This window comes from Notothenia rossii (genome assembly GCF_949606895.1).
Source record: "Notothenia rossii genome assembly, chromosome: 3".
Classification (NCBI taxonomy): domain Eukaryota; kingdom Metazoa; phylum Chordata; class Actinopteri; order Perciformes; family Nototheniidae; genus Notothenia; species Notothenia rossii.
In genome coordinates, this window is record NC_136901.1 from 42,632,358 (window position 1) to 42,648,351 (window position 15,994).

The 15,994-nt window shown below is 37.6% G+C and overlaps 1 protein-coding gene and 1 pseudogene across 4 annotated transcripts; one reads left to right on the forward strand and one right to left on the reverse strand.

The window, feature by feature from the left end:
* Window positions 1-78: 78 nt before the first annotated feature.
* Window positions 79-3,480, forward strand: LOC307031632 (coronin-2A-like; annotated as a pseudogene). Its single transcript, XR_013810628.1, has 5 exons — window positions 79-178; window positions 253-365; window positions 1,034-1,191; window positions 1,279-1,347; window positions 1,658-3,480. The product of XR_013810628.1 is annotated as a coronin-2A-like (transcript).
* On the reverse strand, window positions 2,660-13,498 carry LOC307031630 (acidic leucine-rich nuclear phosphoprotein 32 family member D-like). Of its 3 annotated transcripts, none has more exons than XM_079668881.1 (8): window positions 13,467-13,498; window positions 13,162-13,354; window positions 10,185-10,334; window positions 8,899-9,021; window positions 7,656-7,836; window positions 6,964-7,064; window positions 5,701-5,770; window positions 2,660-4,292 (listed from the first exon to the last, which is right to left on the reverse strand). In XM_079668881.1, exons 1-8 carry the CDS (start codon window positions 13,481-13,483, stop codon window positions 4,207-4,209), a joined length of 921 nt encoding a protein of 306 aa, XP_079525007.1. In that variant the 5' UTR covers window positions 13,484-13,498; the 3' UTR covers window positions 2,660-4,206. The 3 variants fall into 3 exon arrangements, with proteins under 3 accessions (XP_079525007.1, XP_079525006.1, XP_079525008.1); XM_079668880.1 differs by having other exon boundaries at window positions 7,650-7,836; XM_079668882.1 differs by lacking the exon at window positions 13,467-13,498 and having other exon boundaries at window positions 7,650-7,836; window positions 13,162-13,340.
* Window positions 13,499-15,994: the final 2,496 nt, after the last annotated feature.

Here is a 15,994-nt window from a genome sequence, read left to right on the forward strand (position 1 = left end):
AGTTGAGTAAAGTACTGATACCAGAAAAATGTACTTAAGTACAGTAACAAAGTATTTGTACTCCATTACTTCCCACCTCTGTTCCAGTCTGGTATTTTCCAAGCGGATCTGTACCCGATGACGGCAGGAAACCAGGCGGCCATGACGGCTCAGGAGTGGCTGTCGGGGATCAACAGAAGTCAGTAACTCATCCCTTTGGAGCCAAAATGGCCGAAATACATGATCCATCACTTCTTGTGTCTCTCTCTTTAGGTCCAGTGCTGATGTCCCTGAAACCTGGGATAGGAGTTTCCAACCCTTACCCAGAAACCCCTGCAGAGAAGATGGATCCACAGAGACCTGAGAATAATGACTTTATGGAAGAGGTAGTCAAAATCAATCATGAAACAGTAGTTTAAAGAAGGGTTAGGGTAGTTGAAGTAGCTCAAAATAAGTGTTTTTCGGGCAGAATGGCATCACTTGACTGGCATGGGAGTTGTAATTCCACCTGGCGCACGTTGGGCCTTCAAATGCAACTAATGAGAAGCTTTAAAAATGTACACCATTGTCCAAAAATGGCAGAAACAGCAAGTAGACAAAACCCCAGAAGTGGGATAAGTACTCGGATCTTGAGTAAAAGTAGAAGTACTCAGGTCTTGTACTTGAGTAAAAGAAGAAGTACTCAGATCTTGTACTTGAGTAAAAGTAGAAGTACCAGTGTAGGAATACTCTGTTACAGTCAAAGTCCTGCATTCAAAATGTTCCTAAAGTAAAAGTAAAATCATCGACCCTAACCTAAAAGTAGTGATTGTGCAGATTGGTCCATTTCAGAATAATATATATGATGTTTTATAATGATTGATCATGCTGCACAGGTGGTTCACTTTTAGCATTATTGGGCTGTGGTCAACTTTAGAAGCTATGTTAACGAAACCTGACAATTCCTGCATAATAGACCTTTAAAATATCATATTTGCGGCCGATGTGAGCATGAAGGAAAACTGTCCGTTATTCTGTCACCTAGTTTGCATTTTTCCTGAATCTCTTCTTTGAGGCCTTCCTGGAGGAGCAGCTCTCATATCAGGATGCCAAATATCCCGAAAAGCGAGCGATCTGTCGGGTTGGCAGCCGGACGAGACGCTGTTGACGAACTTTTTCACGCCGCACTGCTGCGAGCCTGCAGAGAAACCGCCGCCAAACACCGAGAACGAGGTGGGAATACATCCGAAAACAGGAGAATATCCGGCGTGCAAAACGTTTTATCTTCCTGCTGAGAAAAGGTGTTTTTATTTATTTCAGCTCCTGCAAGCTTTCTACAGACAGCAGGACGAGATCAGAGGCCTGAAGGACAAACTGAACGAGAAAGATGTGTGTTACACAGGAGGCTAAAATATGTTATTCTCTAAAATAATAAAAAATGTTGTCTTACTGAAGTGTTTGGAGCCTTGGGGACAAAATAGGATATTTTCGGTCAAATTATTGGCATCTAAAAGGCCCAAAAATGTATCGTAAAGAAACTTACGGTTGGTTTTTGAGTCTCATTCATCGTCAAATCATAAGTTCTTCATTTCACATATATGTTTTAGTATCTAATATTGTCTGTTTGTTTACCCTTCTTTAAATCACATCTCAGAGAGTTGATTTTTATTGTTGTGATGTTTTCTTTGTTCCTCTACAGGTGAGGATCTCTCAGCTGGAGCTGGACATCAGAAACACCAGAAACAACCTGAGGGCGACTTTCTGAACCAACAAACAAACAAATCAACATTTACAACAAATAAACTGAAACAGACATTTTAACCTGGTTATTATTTTCCAGCCCTTCTAAGATAATATATTCTGGCAGTAGCAGTTAAAACAAATTATTTCACATAATTAGAAATAAAAAAAATAGAAAATAAACAATTATACAATCTAAAAATATAAGATACAATCGAACTAAAGACTGAAAATATAAAAGTTGACCGTGAGTACAAATATGTAGATTATCTGACTAATAAAACTCTATTTAGCATCTTTTAGCACATTTTAACAAATACCATAATAATGAATAATCCTTAACTCTAAAAATACAAATGTTTAATGTATGCACAATAACCCTGGATTAGAATACAATATTAAAACATTTTATTTTAAATGATATGGCCCTCTGGTGGAGGATATTGTACTCTGATGTATTTAAGAATTCTCATTTTAAGCATAGGTAGAAAGATACTGAGAATGAAGAACTTTGCTCAGACTAACAATCGCAATGTCAACATACGTGAAACATTTCGACAAAGTATAATTTTTTACAAAAAGTAAAGTGTCATCGCCATCTGGTGGACAAACTATGTAACTGCAACTCGTTTTAATTACTATATATTTATATTTTCCCCTAATTTATGTCTCAGAGGATCTTGCAAGCCGATGTATTTTAGAACTAACCATTCATTTAACATATCGCAATGTTAACTACGTGAAGATGTCTACAAAATATTGTTATAATACCAATATCTGAAAAAATGTATATTGTCGCCCTCTGGTGGACAAACTATAAGGACACGGATTTTCAAAATATTTTTTAAATATCTATACTGCAGACCTTCTTACAAAATGTCTAAAAGCAAACATTTTGAAGGAGAAACCTGTGAAATAAAATGGCGTTAGAGACAAAACGCACGAGAGGAGACGCCAGGAGCAAAATGTTAAGATTTTATTTACAGTCCTTTGTGTGTTTTTTTGTTGTTTGTTTTTCCTTTAACTTACAGAAAGTAAAAAAAAAAAAGAAAACACGTCAACTAGTCAGTGTAAGTGTCAAGGATCTCTCGACGGAGGAAGAGGAGGCATACATTGGGGAGAGATGAAGAAGAGGAAGATGGGGGGGAGAGACAAAGAGAGAGTGTCCCCAGACAACCATACGAAAAATGAAACAAAAAAACAATTTCTCTGAAAAAATATTTCTTTTAAAAAGCTCTGTTGGCAAAAAAGAGAGAACACAGTTTGCCCTGAGCGACTCGGCCTCGGGGGAGGAAGAGGAAAAGGAGGAAGGGTTTTTTTAGGAAGGGGGAGAAAATACGGAGGAAAGAGGGATTTGGCTTCTGCGTCCCACGAGCTCTCGTTTCCGTCCACACAGAATTAAAGCTTTTTTTTGCACGAAATTATTGATTTTGACAAGAAAAAAATACACAAATAAAAAAGGAGATTTTTACAACTTTTGTGACACGATAGATATTTATGATCTAGGAAATAAGAAGGGAACTTAAGCTCACGTTTAGATCACAGAAAAAACTCAAGAAAAAATGTGTTTCTATTGTTTTTTCTAATGTTTTCCCTAAAAAAGGACGACGCTTTCACTCGTAAACGCAGCAGGACTTTACCGTTTTAAATGTCCACATGATTTGCCCTCACTGTTTTCAGGAACAACAACACCAGGTCTTCTATGTCCTGAAACGCAAAAATAAATGTGGTTTTGTGTAATAAATGCCCCAAATCAGCCCTTATTGATGCAGAAAAATGGCACGTTTTGAGTAAAAAATTTGAGGGAAATTCACAAAAAGCCACATTTTAACACAAATGAACAACTTAGTTGAATTGGCTTTGTGAAAGGAACTCTTGGTCTTCATGTAAAAATAATCGTTGTTGTTGCTTAATTAACTCTTTCCGTCTCTGGAGTATTTAAGGGCAATTAGTACCAGATTATTTTTAGTCATTTTCCAAACAGAAATGCCCAAATCCTCAGTTTCTAGCGTCATAAATGTGAGAATTTCTGCTTTTTTGTCTCCTAAATGATAATATCATGATTTGGTTTATAAAATATGACGTTTAAGTTTTTCCCTGAGGGCGAATAACATGCATTTCTAATATGTTAGAAAACACTGAAACGAGATAGAAATCGGATATTAACTCGATGAAAACCATGATCTTCAGTAAGCTTTTTGGTTTGTGAATCTGAAACTCAGAAATGTGCATAAAAATACATTTGTTTGAGCTGGAAAGGAACATTTAGAGATCTGATGATAGCAGGAATTAAAAAAGCCTGAAGTTTGTGAATCCTGACAAACTTTTTTTGCAAAATCAAAAAAAAGGAGAACGAGGTCGTTTTGATGAATTAACGGAGTTTCGGTCTGCAGGATAACGAGGGCGTGGGAAATGGGACACACCCCGGGGGGGGAGGGGGAGGTCATGGAAGGGGGAAGGGTCACCGGGCCAGAGGTCAGAGGTTTTTTTGGGGTCTTTTCAGGGTCCTTAATCATCATCTTCCTCCTCTTCTTCCTCCTCGGCTTCAGGGTCCCTCTTCCTCTTCTCTCCTTTAGCCGGAGACGAGTCTTCGTCTGCAGAAAAGATTCAAACACAGAACATGCTTTATTATTTACCCCCTTCATTTTGTCCCTCTCTTTGTGCCGTCTCATTTTGGGGGTTTCATTTACTTTTCCCCCTTAATTTTAATTGTTTATATTTATTTATTTTCCTTGTCCTTTCCCTAGCTTTTATTCTTTATCTTTTTGTTTGCATTAAATTTACTTTTCCCCTAATTTTATTTCTTTTTAAAAACATTTTCCCTGATTTTTGTTTATATTTTTTGTTTGTTAATTAATTTTCCTATTGTTTTTCCTTTACCCTTTTGCAAGTAATTTTTTTTAAAAATAGTTTTTATTTCCATTTTGTTTTCTTAATTAAATATATATACATTTTTCCTAAATGTTGTATATATATTTATTTATTTCCCTTTTGTTCTCCCTTAATTTAAAATATATATATAATACTTTTTTCCGGTTGTCTTTCCAATATTTTTTTGAATTTTTTTATTTTATTTCTTACATTTTCAACTTCATTTTGTTTTTCCATTTGCTCCCCCCTCAATCATAAAAAGTGCTTTCTTCCTCTTTACTAACCAGAGGAGAAGCTATCGTAATCAAGCGCTGCATTCCGATAATCCAAAAATCAGCTCCTAAATTCTAACCCTATCTCCTATTCCTTGACCTCTGAGTGAAAGGTCACGGGGTTAAGGGATAGTGGATAGGAGAATTCAAAAGGACTTAGGAGAAGAGACTGCGTTACTTTAGAGAATCCGAATGCCCTTTCACTATCTGACGTGTTTATGATGCGCCAGCGGACGTCATGGTGTGCGTCTGCTGCTGTGGGGAAACTATGGAAACTACAGTGTTCTATACAGCGGACTACAACATGGATGTTTAATAAGAACGAGGGACTCATCTAGAGACTTTGCACCGTGCTCTGATGCTGTTGCTTTATGCTTTATGAACAACAGAGAAACATATTCTTCATGACCAAAGTTAGAATTGAAATAAAAAAGGAAAAGTGAAATTTATGCTCGTCACCCTCTCCCTCCGGCCCACATTAATACAAATGATCCCAATACGTATGATTTTATGAACTAAATAAATATGACTGTTGAGTGACGGCAAATGCTGCGGCTGCAATACATTGTGGGTCAGCATTTTCTCCTCTCCTTTCGGTAAGGGAGGTCCAGTGGTTCCTAAGCTAAAGGAGGTTATAAAGGAAGTTTGAAACCTCCTTTCCTATCATGTAGAGAATTCGAACGGCACTTATCATGGCTGCCACTGAGGGACTTCCGGGTCATCTCACTCCGTAGAAAGGTTCCTAAGCTAAATGGACTATTCGACTGCAGCCCTACATAATAAATAATGCACTGTTAAAAGCCTCCCCCCCTCATTTAACGTTTCTTAAAGCGTTTTTAAAGCCCCCTCAGTTACTCACCACCACTATCGTCATCATCTTCATCGTCGTCGTCGTCCTCGCTGTCAACGTCTCCGTTCACCTCTCCGTCCTGCAGAGAGTTCGGTGTTAAAGACTTCATATCCCAGAATGCCACGGGGTAAATCCCTACATTCAGATTCAACCCCTCAAACTCTCAGATGAACTGTGTTTTATGTATTTAATGCAAGCTACATTTAATATCTGTTTAAAAATAAATATTAAACAGATATTTGCTAACATGCTTTTGTTTTCTCTGAACCTATTTAGCGATAAAAGCTGATTTATAGCGTTTCTTATTATTATTATTTTAGGAATATCGTCATAGAACAAAGACCACATCTCTATATGTAGTAAAGTAAGTATTAAGTCAGAGTAAAAAGATTTAAAATAGCTATAAAGAATACTCCAGGCTAGGGATGCATACCGGTATCCGGTATTACCGAAATACCGGTTACTGGTGGCTACGGTATACCGTACCGAAATTAGATCCGGTTTCGATACTTTAAAAGATTTTTGACGGGTGTTACAAATTAGATTGCATAATCGTTTTGCTTCATATTTTATGTATTTTTCATTGTTTGTTCAATACTAGAAAGGTAAGTCCCACAAATGAACTGGGATTTGGGATTTTAAAGATGAGATTTGTTTGTTTGTGCAATGCCGAGATCTCATGACCATTATTCTATTATTTATTTGTTCTCTAGTCGAATCTCAGGTTTAACATTAATTCTAACGGTGCTATAACGGTCTGTCTGCATTGACAAGATGTGCTATTCACGAGGCACACCTGATGGCGGGTGTTATAAAAGATATTCCATAATCGGTTTTCTTCATATTTTTAATGTATTTTTCATTGTTTGTTCAGTAGCCTACTAAAAGGTCCAAGAAGTCCCACAATTGAATTTAATATTCATTTGACATGTTAACTATATCGTAAAGCGCTTCATGGGAGTAATTGTGGGATGATACATTTTCAAAGTATCACGATATGTATCTGTTGAGTATCGGTATCGTTCAGTGGTATCGTAAAAAAGTCAACGATATGCATCCCTACTCCAGGCTCAGAAATCAGTTCTCATTTACGTCGTTAAAGCAAATTTAAGTAAAAAAAGTAGACCACCTTATTATTGTCAAAAGGCACACACCAATAACACATACAGAATCAAAACAGTAAACACAAACGGGTACACCATACTTAAATTAAAGTATTAAAGTAGCGCTGATAAATGCTAAATATATTAAATAAAGCTCGTTGAGCCTCACCTCGTCCTCGTTGCTGTCGTCGTCGCTGTCTACTTCCTCAGCGGCGACGACATCCTCTTCGTCTTCCTCCTCCTCTTCATCAAAGTCCTCCGAATCGCCCTCTGAGACACAAACAGGAAGTGTGAGCGCCGTCTAAATCTGTTCATAAATCTTATTTGTATTCCTTTGTGAGACCACTTTAAATAAAGCTGCTCAATTATAATATAATAATATAAATACAAATGAATACTGATTCAATTTCAATAACTGGTGAAATCTGAATTAAATCCACATAAATGAGGTTAATTAAATTCACTTCCACAAACTACTCAAGATTAATATACAATATTTAGAAATCAATTAGCCTCAAAATGTATTGATTATATTCGTCACAACCGACTGAAAACCACACTTTAATACTAATTAAATTGATTAATTGCATATTTTACACAGATTTAGATTCAAAGCATTCAATACATTAAAATGTGATGAAATTGATTAAATATTTCGTAGTAAAAAAGCCACGACTTTCTATAAAACGATAAATATAAAAAGTCAAATTAAACGTTCAATAATCTACAAATACATCTGATTAAATATTATGTAGGGCAAAATGAAAACAACCAAATATAACTATAATAAAAACGTCACACATTTAACATGAGGATTTAAAAAGCTGGAATTCAAATGAAGGATTTATTTTTTACCCAAACCTTCCTCATCCTCCTCGTCGACCACTTCTCCGTCGGAGTCGGACGCCTCGCAGTCGTCGATGTCGTACCCGTCCAGGTAGGTGAGTTGTGGGAGGAGCTTAAAGATGGAGTCCCTGTAGTCTGCCAGGTTCGTGACCTCGCAGTTAAACAGGTCCAGGCTCTTTAGCTGCGGGAGCTTTTTCTGCAGAAAGAAAGAAAACACAGCATTATTATTAAACTTAATTATCTGATTCAAAAACAACCGTCTGTTTAAATGATGGTCGGTGGCAGGATGAAGTGTCTGTACGTTTCCTTATGCTGCTTTATTTATGTATATTTATATTTCTATCCACATTTGACTATAAATCCAAATAAGCTTTACATTTACGGGTGTCCCTGAATGCATCACAAAAGGCCAAGATAGTGAAATCTGATCATAAAAAGTTTTATTTCCTTATGCTGCGCTGTGTATATATATATATTTATATTTGTTCTGTTGTGTACCTGCTTAAAAACAAATATCCTAATTGCACATTAAATCTAAATAGGATTTACATTTCTGACGGTCCCTGAATGCATCACAAAAGACAGTGAAATGTCCTCATAAAATGTTTTATTCTACTCGCCAATGATAACGCGTTTGCTCTGGTCATATTCTGTAAAAAACATTAAATTCTGCACTTCTCTGAGCAACTGTAGAGCCATGAGTGACTACGCTGAGACAAACAGTGAAGTGAATACAATTCGGTGAATATTAGACAATTTAATTACAAGGAAAAGTAAGGCCACAGGAGGGAAATGAAACCCTGAAACGTTCCTGTTTTTTTATTGATTTAATTCTCTGTGTATTTTAATGTGTTCTGTTTCTACGTCTAACTCTGTTTGAAAGGTGCTATATAAATAAAGCTCCAAACAAATTCACACATTTCTCATTAAACGCTCCGCAAAAATCTAAGATAGGAACATTTGATCATAAATTGTGTTATTCTACACATCTGGTTTAGAATCTCACAATAAATGTACAGTTTGAATTATTATTATAATGATTCTGGCAAAAACGTTAAATTCTGCATTTCTTAACCCAACTATGGAGCCTTGAACGACTACACAGGGACCTTTAATGATTTAAAAAGATTCTGTGAAACTGGGAAAGTTTAGTCCTGTGGAGAGCGTTAGAAACCCAATAGAATTTAGCACTTATTTGAAATGAAATCTCTTCAATATAACCATGAATGACGGTGTGTGTCAAAGAGAGTCCACCCACCAGAGGCTCCAGTGTACCGATGTCTTTGAACTTGTTCCCGCTCAGGTTCAGGTGCGTTAGGTTCACGAGTCGCTCGGACAGCAGCTCCAAGCCTCCTGATATCCTGTTGTCACTCAGCTCCAACTAAACACAAACAAACACTTATTATTTACTGCTCACTGAACACAAACAAACAAGACATCATCAGGGTGTTTGTAGAAAGATATAGTATGAATACTGTGGCGCTGATCTTGTTTAGGAAGCTCCTCACGTGAGTCTAACAGTGTACGGTTCAGACCTGATATAAGAGAACGTACTCGATAAGTCCGTGAATATATATCTCTTCCTTGGTCCCTGTGGCGTCTAAAGAGCGACCACATTCGAGTATACCTGCTGCAGAGCCACTATTCGAAGTATACTACGTCATCGAGCATCGAAGGACTGTTTGAATGCCCAGCATTCGGCGCCTCTCGATGTATACTTGAAATAGTGGCTCTGCAGCAGCTCTACTCGACATTGAGAAACGGCCTGTGTCTCTGATCTTGTTCATGAGATATATCAATTCTCTCAACAAAATTACGCTCGTATGCAAATGTCTCCGCGGACGTAAACAACAACAACAACATGCAGCGGAGCTCCGTAAGAACAACGCTGTCTCTGCGGCCTGACGCTCCGTTTGATACTCAGATTTCTGGAGTCATTGTCCTGTTTTTGAGGAACAGAAATATTGGTTTCTGGAATCACGTTAACCTTTCACGGGGGGAATCTGCAGAGGAGCAATTACTCTCAGCTTTATCGACTAAGTGTGTGAAGACAAACACAGGATATGACTCTGGGGTGTACTGCTTTCGATGTAAACATAAAAAGAAACAAAACAGCTGGGGTGCGGACAACATGTATAACCAATTAGTCAATTCATAAAAGAAAAAGCTTTAAGAAGAACTGGGAAAAGCTTTTTTTTTAAAGGTATTATTATTACTATTTACTGATGGAGGGAAACAAACATGTGTTCACTGTTGGAGATAGAAGTCCTTCAATACAAAAAGCGTTGATCCATTCGTCTCACAAAGGACCTCGCATGAAAACATGACGTTTTTGTGGCGTTTCGATTAAAAAAAATCCTCTTTTTTCAACATTAAAAACATTCAGAGACGAAAATCGCTAAATTAAAAAAGAAAGGTTTTTAATTTAATTTTGAAATCTCCAATGGAGTTTGCTGTTCTGAGATCCAATGGGAGGATCTGAGAGTCCTTGTTTGAAGGTCCCAGGTGACTCTGAAAGACTCGAGGTGTGTTTGATTGGCTCACCTTTTTGAGTTTGTCCAGTTTGGGGATGTCTGCGACGCTCGTCAGGCCCACGTTGATGAGGCTCAGCAGCTCCAGGTTCGAGAACTCTTCCGTGATTCCCTCGATCTTTCCCTCTCCGGAGCGACAGTTATCCAGAACCAGCTCCTGGACCTGAGGGAGAGAGAAAAGACGGGTAAATCACAACGGTATCACGATGCGTTCAAAGACTCAGTGTAGTCTGATAAGCAAATAAATATAAGAAGCTACAAGGAGCACAATAAAGTTTGTGGTTCCTATGATTTAAATGGACTAACACAACTAACCTTCTTGACATACACATGGATTTTGGTGCTTTAACATATTTTTTTTTTTCCCCATGGTCACTAAGATTTTAAATAATTATTTTCATCAACACATTTCCGAGTGATAACATTTCCGTCTTGTTTTTTCTTTTGTACTTACGGTCTCATAACTATTTTTACAGTAATGAGACATCCCTCTAGCCTACATCTGCGGATAGCTTAGCTTGTTGTGAAAACACACACAAGTATATTACTTGATCGCGCAGCACAGGGTTCACGTTTTAAAAGCATTCCCCCCCAAAAAACAGGCGAGCCAAACAGGGCTTAGACCTCAGAGTTAAACAAACATTATGCTTTTATTTTCACTGTTTTTAAAATAAATAATCCTGATTTCACGACTGATAAGTGATTTTTCATGTGATCTATAAGTAACAAACATGTACTGTTATTGACATGAAAAGCTAAGCTCAGTATATGAGAAATTACTGGATGTGGGAAGGACTCTTTAGTTAAATCTACAAAAACATGTAATTTTTAGCACTTTTTTGCTAAGCCCCATAAATAAAAACTGTGATATATATATATAAGTATAATTAAAGCATTGTATATCCACTTATAGGACTGTTGTGCAGAGGTGGAAAGTAACTCGGCACATTACACTTTATTCTTCTACACGACTGCATTTTGGCAGCAATTTTGACTATTTTACTTCAGAAATTCAGATTTTTAAAAACAAAACTTTGGATAAACTCTTAAATTATAATTATTTGGTATATATTTAACCGTGCAACCTTATATTTAAGTGACACAAACCATGAGTGGGTAGCAGAAAGATAATTGCCATTACTAAGAAGTGAATAGTTTAAAACAGATCCGGCTCTCTATATTTTAAGATTTGCAGCTTTTGCTTCAAAATATTTATATTATTTTTTACGATCTTCCCAATCACACTTAAATACTTTACAGTGTGGTTTTAGTACTTTTACTCAATTAAATAAGCTAAATACTGTTTCCTCCACTGTCGTGTGTGTAAAGGACTCTTGCTGCACACAAAACACGAGTAAATCTGCACAAAAGCATTAATTGTAGCCCTTTTTTGCTTAATGTTTAAGTTTCAGCAGCCTTATAAATACAAACTGTGTTGTATAAACATTATTAAACAATTTAATATCCAGTTAAAGTGACTGTTGTGTGTGTGAAGGACTCATGTTCAGTTGCATGTTGGGACGCACCCCGGCCCACACTGTTGATAAACTCCACACACATGTGACTAGGCTAGTTGCTAGCTCTCTGCTAACTAATTTTCTTCATTATTAAACCATCTAATCTCATCACAACTGAATCAGACTACATCCATTTAATGACATTAGCTTATTGAGAGTGTTTTAAGTGAAGAGTGGAGGTGATTATAGCGAAGTAACAGGATGAAAGTAGCCTCTTTAGCAGAGCTACGCGCCCTTAGCATGTTAGCTCCGGCCGTTGAAGCTGATTTTTGTGAATGGGCGTAGCGGCCAAACGGTGGTACTACAACTCCCGTGACGTCATGTTGGCCTAAAAAAGACGTTTACCAATCCACTTACACAGGGGTAATAAACGTCTGTAAATCAGCGTATTATATATTTTAAAGCTAAATAAAATACCCAGCACGACCACCTGTATTCCCCTTGATTTAATCATTAGGTTTTAAAAGTTGTATAATAATCTAAAAGCTGAATCCAAACACATTTACCTCTCCATTCATTTGATTGACAGAGAGCGGGAGATTGGAGGCGGGGCTTAAGGGAAAGTTAAGTGCGCATGCGCTGTAAGCATGATCCGGCTACTTTCTGAATCTACAGCGGCTATATTCTGGGCTTCATGCGACACTGAGCGACTCTCGTAGAAATGAACGGAGTTTCCATTTCTCTTTAAAAACTCACGCTAGGGCCCTGACTAATCCCTGGAGAGGCGACAATATCAACAACGTACATCTTTCAGCTCTCACTTATATAACTCAACGTTTTAAAGAGTGAATTTAAAATGTGTTTTAGTTTTAATAAAATAATGTGTTGGTGTGTTTACCCGCGTTTCCAGTATGTGTGAAAAACAATGACGCATTTCCTGCTCAACACGAGTATTAAAAGAAACAGTCTAAATACATTATATATTTAAGGTATTTGGCTACTTCATTTCAACATGGGGGTTTAAGTTATTACAAAGAGAAGAATAAATAATGCTGTGTGTTCAAATTGTGTAACACCACGTTATGCAACGCAGATAAACACCGCGTTATAACTCTGAAATCATGCGGCTCCAGGTATTAGACGGACCCGGGACACACGGATGTGCCTCTCAGTGTTAAACTATGCGGTGCATGCACGCTTTCTTCCACAGTTTTAAAACACAGTTTAACGATATGCATGCACATTTAACGTGTAAATATGAACATTAAGAGTGGAAATTTAGAAATAGAAACAAGGCGGTAAACATCTGCTCACCTAGTGTGTTTAAAGAGAATTAAATATGTTTAAAAAGCAGCCAATTAAATCGTTTTGAAGACTTTGGTGCAGCTTGCAGCCCAGGACCACATAGTAAATACACATTTGAGCACTTTTCCCTGCAGACTCCCTGCCATGTGCTCGCCATCCCTCCTGTTTTCGGACCGGTTAAAGTTTACACCTCTACCCGAAAAACAGCACCATTCTCCGGGTACTCACTTCTGTGGGCGAGCGGTGCCGCAGCTCTAAGGAAACCCTCTTCTTCATGTCCATGTTCCTCTGGTTTTGGCCTGAGTTTGGGTCTCTAGCGATGCGACAAAACTTGTTTCTCTTCGGATCCTCTTCAGTATCAACACGCGGAAACCAGCGTGAAGGTTGATGGAGTAAAAACACGCAGCACTTCCGGTTGGGCCTTAAAAAATAAAACGGAAGGAGTCAGATTTCCTGTAATCGTCCCGCACTAAACAGAGACAACAATTAAAGACCACTTTTGAAAGGGAATGCATTCAATTGAAGCTACTTACACCCTTGTTTTATTCATTTATAGTTCACTATGTTTACAGTACAGTGTTTTAATTCATTCTGTATGTTTAATAATGTTTAGATACTCCTCTGAATATATGAATGTTTCACTGAGAATATATATATACATGTTGTTTATTTACATATACACATGTCTTATCTGTGCTGCAGCAAAACAATAATATATATATCCCAAATTGTGACCAATAAAGTATATTTTATTTTGAAGGAAGTACTTCCGGTGCTTCTCGACCCTTTCCTGTGAAACTTGACGTGAATGCGTGGCGCATCTGAAAAGTGGGTCATTCGGTTCGCTTCCTTTATTTGTCCTCGAAAATATCAGAAATCAACATTTACGACGCAACAAGTGGATAAAATGAACCATGTTTTCACATATTGACAAAATAAGCTTCATTTAATAGAGGGTGGGAATACATACAGTTGTCACAACGTGTTTTAAAGTGTATATTTAAGCTAATTTCATACATATATTAAGATAATAATAATCCCTCCACTTAAATCGGTCTTAAAGTTAGTTTTTTTTATATTAAAAATAAGAATTAAACGGTATATGTTACATTTGTTATTATTCCTGTCTGCAAAAAGGGTTAATTTAGCGCGAGAAGTCACATGTTGCTGCACTGATATTATAAATTCCGAGTTTCTGAGAAGCACTTGAATGCCTCTACATGTTGATTTGTAAAAGGAGGGAAACAACAGTGAGAGGACAAAGCTCCACAGCGCCACTAGCGGTCACGTGCGTCATTAAAGAAGAACATAAAACATTTATTACGATTTTTTACAGCTTCTGTTATTGTGAAAAGAGTATTTATAACCAATTAACATATTAATATATCATTTATATATTTAAATTGGCAGTTATATATCTCTTTGTGTGTCATTTACACACAGTTTATTGGACTAATATGTCTTTATATTGCATATGTTTTATCTGTAAACCTTTGTAAAACCTGTAGAATACATTGTCTTCTTCTGATAAATACATTTAGACATATGAGTTTAGAAACATGAGAATGTTCTGAATTAAAATATATAAAAAATCAAAAAAAACTATAGAAAATAAAATATTTCAAAAACAGATTGGACAGCAGATTTTAACCATAGTGTTAATTCTTTATTGTCATAACATCGTAGATCATCTTCACGACAAGCAGTTATACATACAGTGGTCTTAGATTATATCAGCGTCCAATACGAGGAGAGCAACACTTAGTTAGTATCACAGCTAGCTTTTTCCATTAACCACCCCCCATTATATAACCCTAAAAACCCTCCTCCATGTCTCACACCAATGTATTAACAACCGTCAACAGACAGGACATAGGAATAAATAAATAAATACATACAATACATAAATAAACGGCAACACGGTGTGTATCATCACACACACACACACACACACACACACACACACACACACACACACACACACACACACACACACACACACACACACACACACACACACACACACACACACACACACACACACACACACACACACACACACACACACACACACACACACACACACACAGACACACACACAGACAGACACAGACAGACACACAGACAGACACACACAGACACACACACATGTAGCTCACCAGAATACACCATAGAGGCTGAAAAGGCTAATTTAAAAGCCACAAGGCAAACAGTTCAACGGAGACCAAGGACATGTTTTTATCTGCGGTGCATTAAGGTGGGGTCGGAATAATCGGAAAGCCTATTTCCAGACTGGAACCGATGTTATCAGCCTATTAAAAAAAGGCGTTATCAGCCGGCTAAACCAACCAGTTGTTTTTATCATCGATTGTTTTAACACAGCTCCTAGATTTCCGTGCCAAACTGATTAATTGTTGTTTTGTTTCTGTTTGCAATGTTCAGTTTACTTAACACACGTAATGATTGTAATCCAAATCATCATTATTTCCGAAACAAGTTTTCTTTTGGCCCAAACCTAAAGAAGTTGTAGTCATTTAGATTTTTGTTTCTAAAAGAAGACGTAGCTTTGTCGCCTAAATCAAAGACGTTGGAGTTTTGTGCATAAAACAACAATACTTTTAGTTTGTTTCCTTAAGAAGTTCAATATTTACCATCTTCCTAGAACCTAAACTTCTAGCTCTCGACTTCTAGCTCTAAGCAAGATGGCCGCGCCTGTGTTGGCAGCTCGTCATTTTCGCTTCCTACCTCTTCTGTTTTTCGTGGTTTTGTTTGTAACGTCCTTTCTAAAAAGTGCCAAATCGGCTAGAGTTTATGCTCGTCAGACTCTGCTGGATATCGGTTTCTCAGCGTTATCCCCCGTGCAACACCACTATGATTTCTGGAGCGCTCATGGCGCCCTACGCCAACATCTGCCTCGGGCTGTCTGGGCTCCCTGCCCTGGCTGCACCCGGACGAAGCGTACGCGAAGACGGGGTAGACGAGCGGGCGTTTCGGTGAGACTGAGAAATCTTACCTGTGATCGTCCCTGGTCTGCACTCCTCGCCGTATCCACGGCGGCTGG

Excerpts from the sequence above, each read along its gene's own strand:
- LOC307031630 (XM_079668880.1), bottom strand. Across the intron at positions 10,335-13,161 it reads GGCACCGCTCGCCCACAGAA|GTCCAGGAGCTGGTTCTGGA; the intron begins GTGAGTACCCGG and ends TCTCTCCCTCAG. Across the intron at positions 5,771-6,963 it reads ACGACAGCAACGAGGACGAG|GACGGAGAGGTGAACGGAGA; the intron begins GTGAGGCTCAAC and ends AACTCTCTGCAG.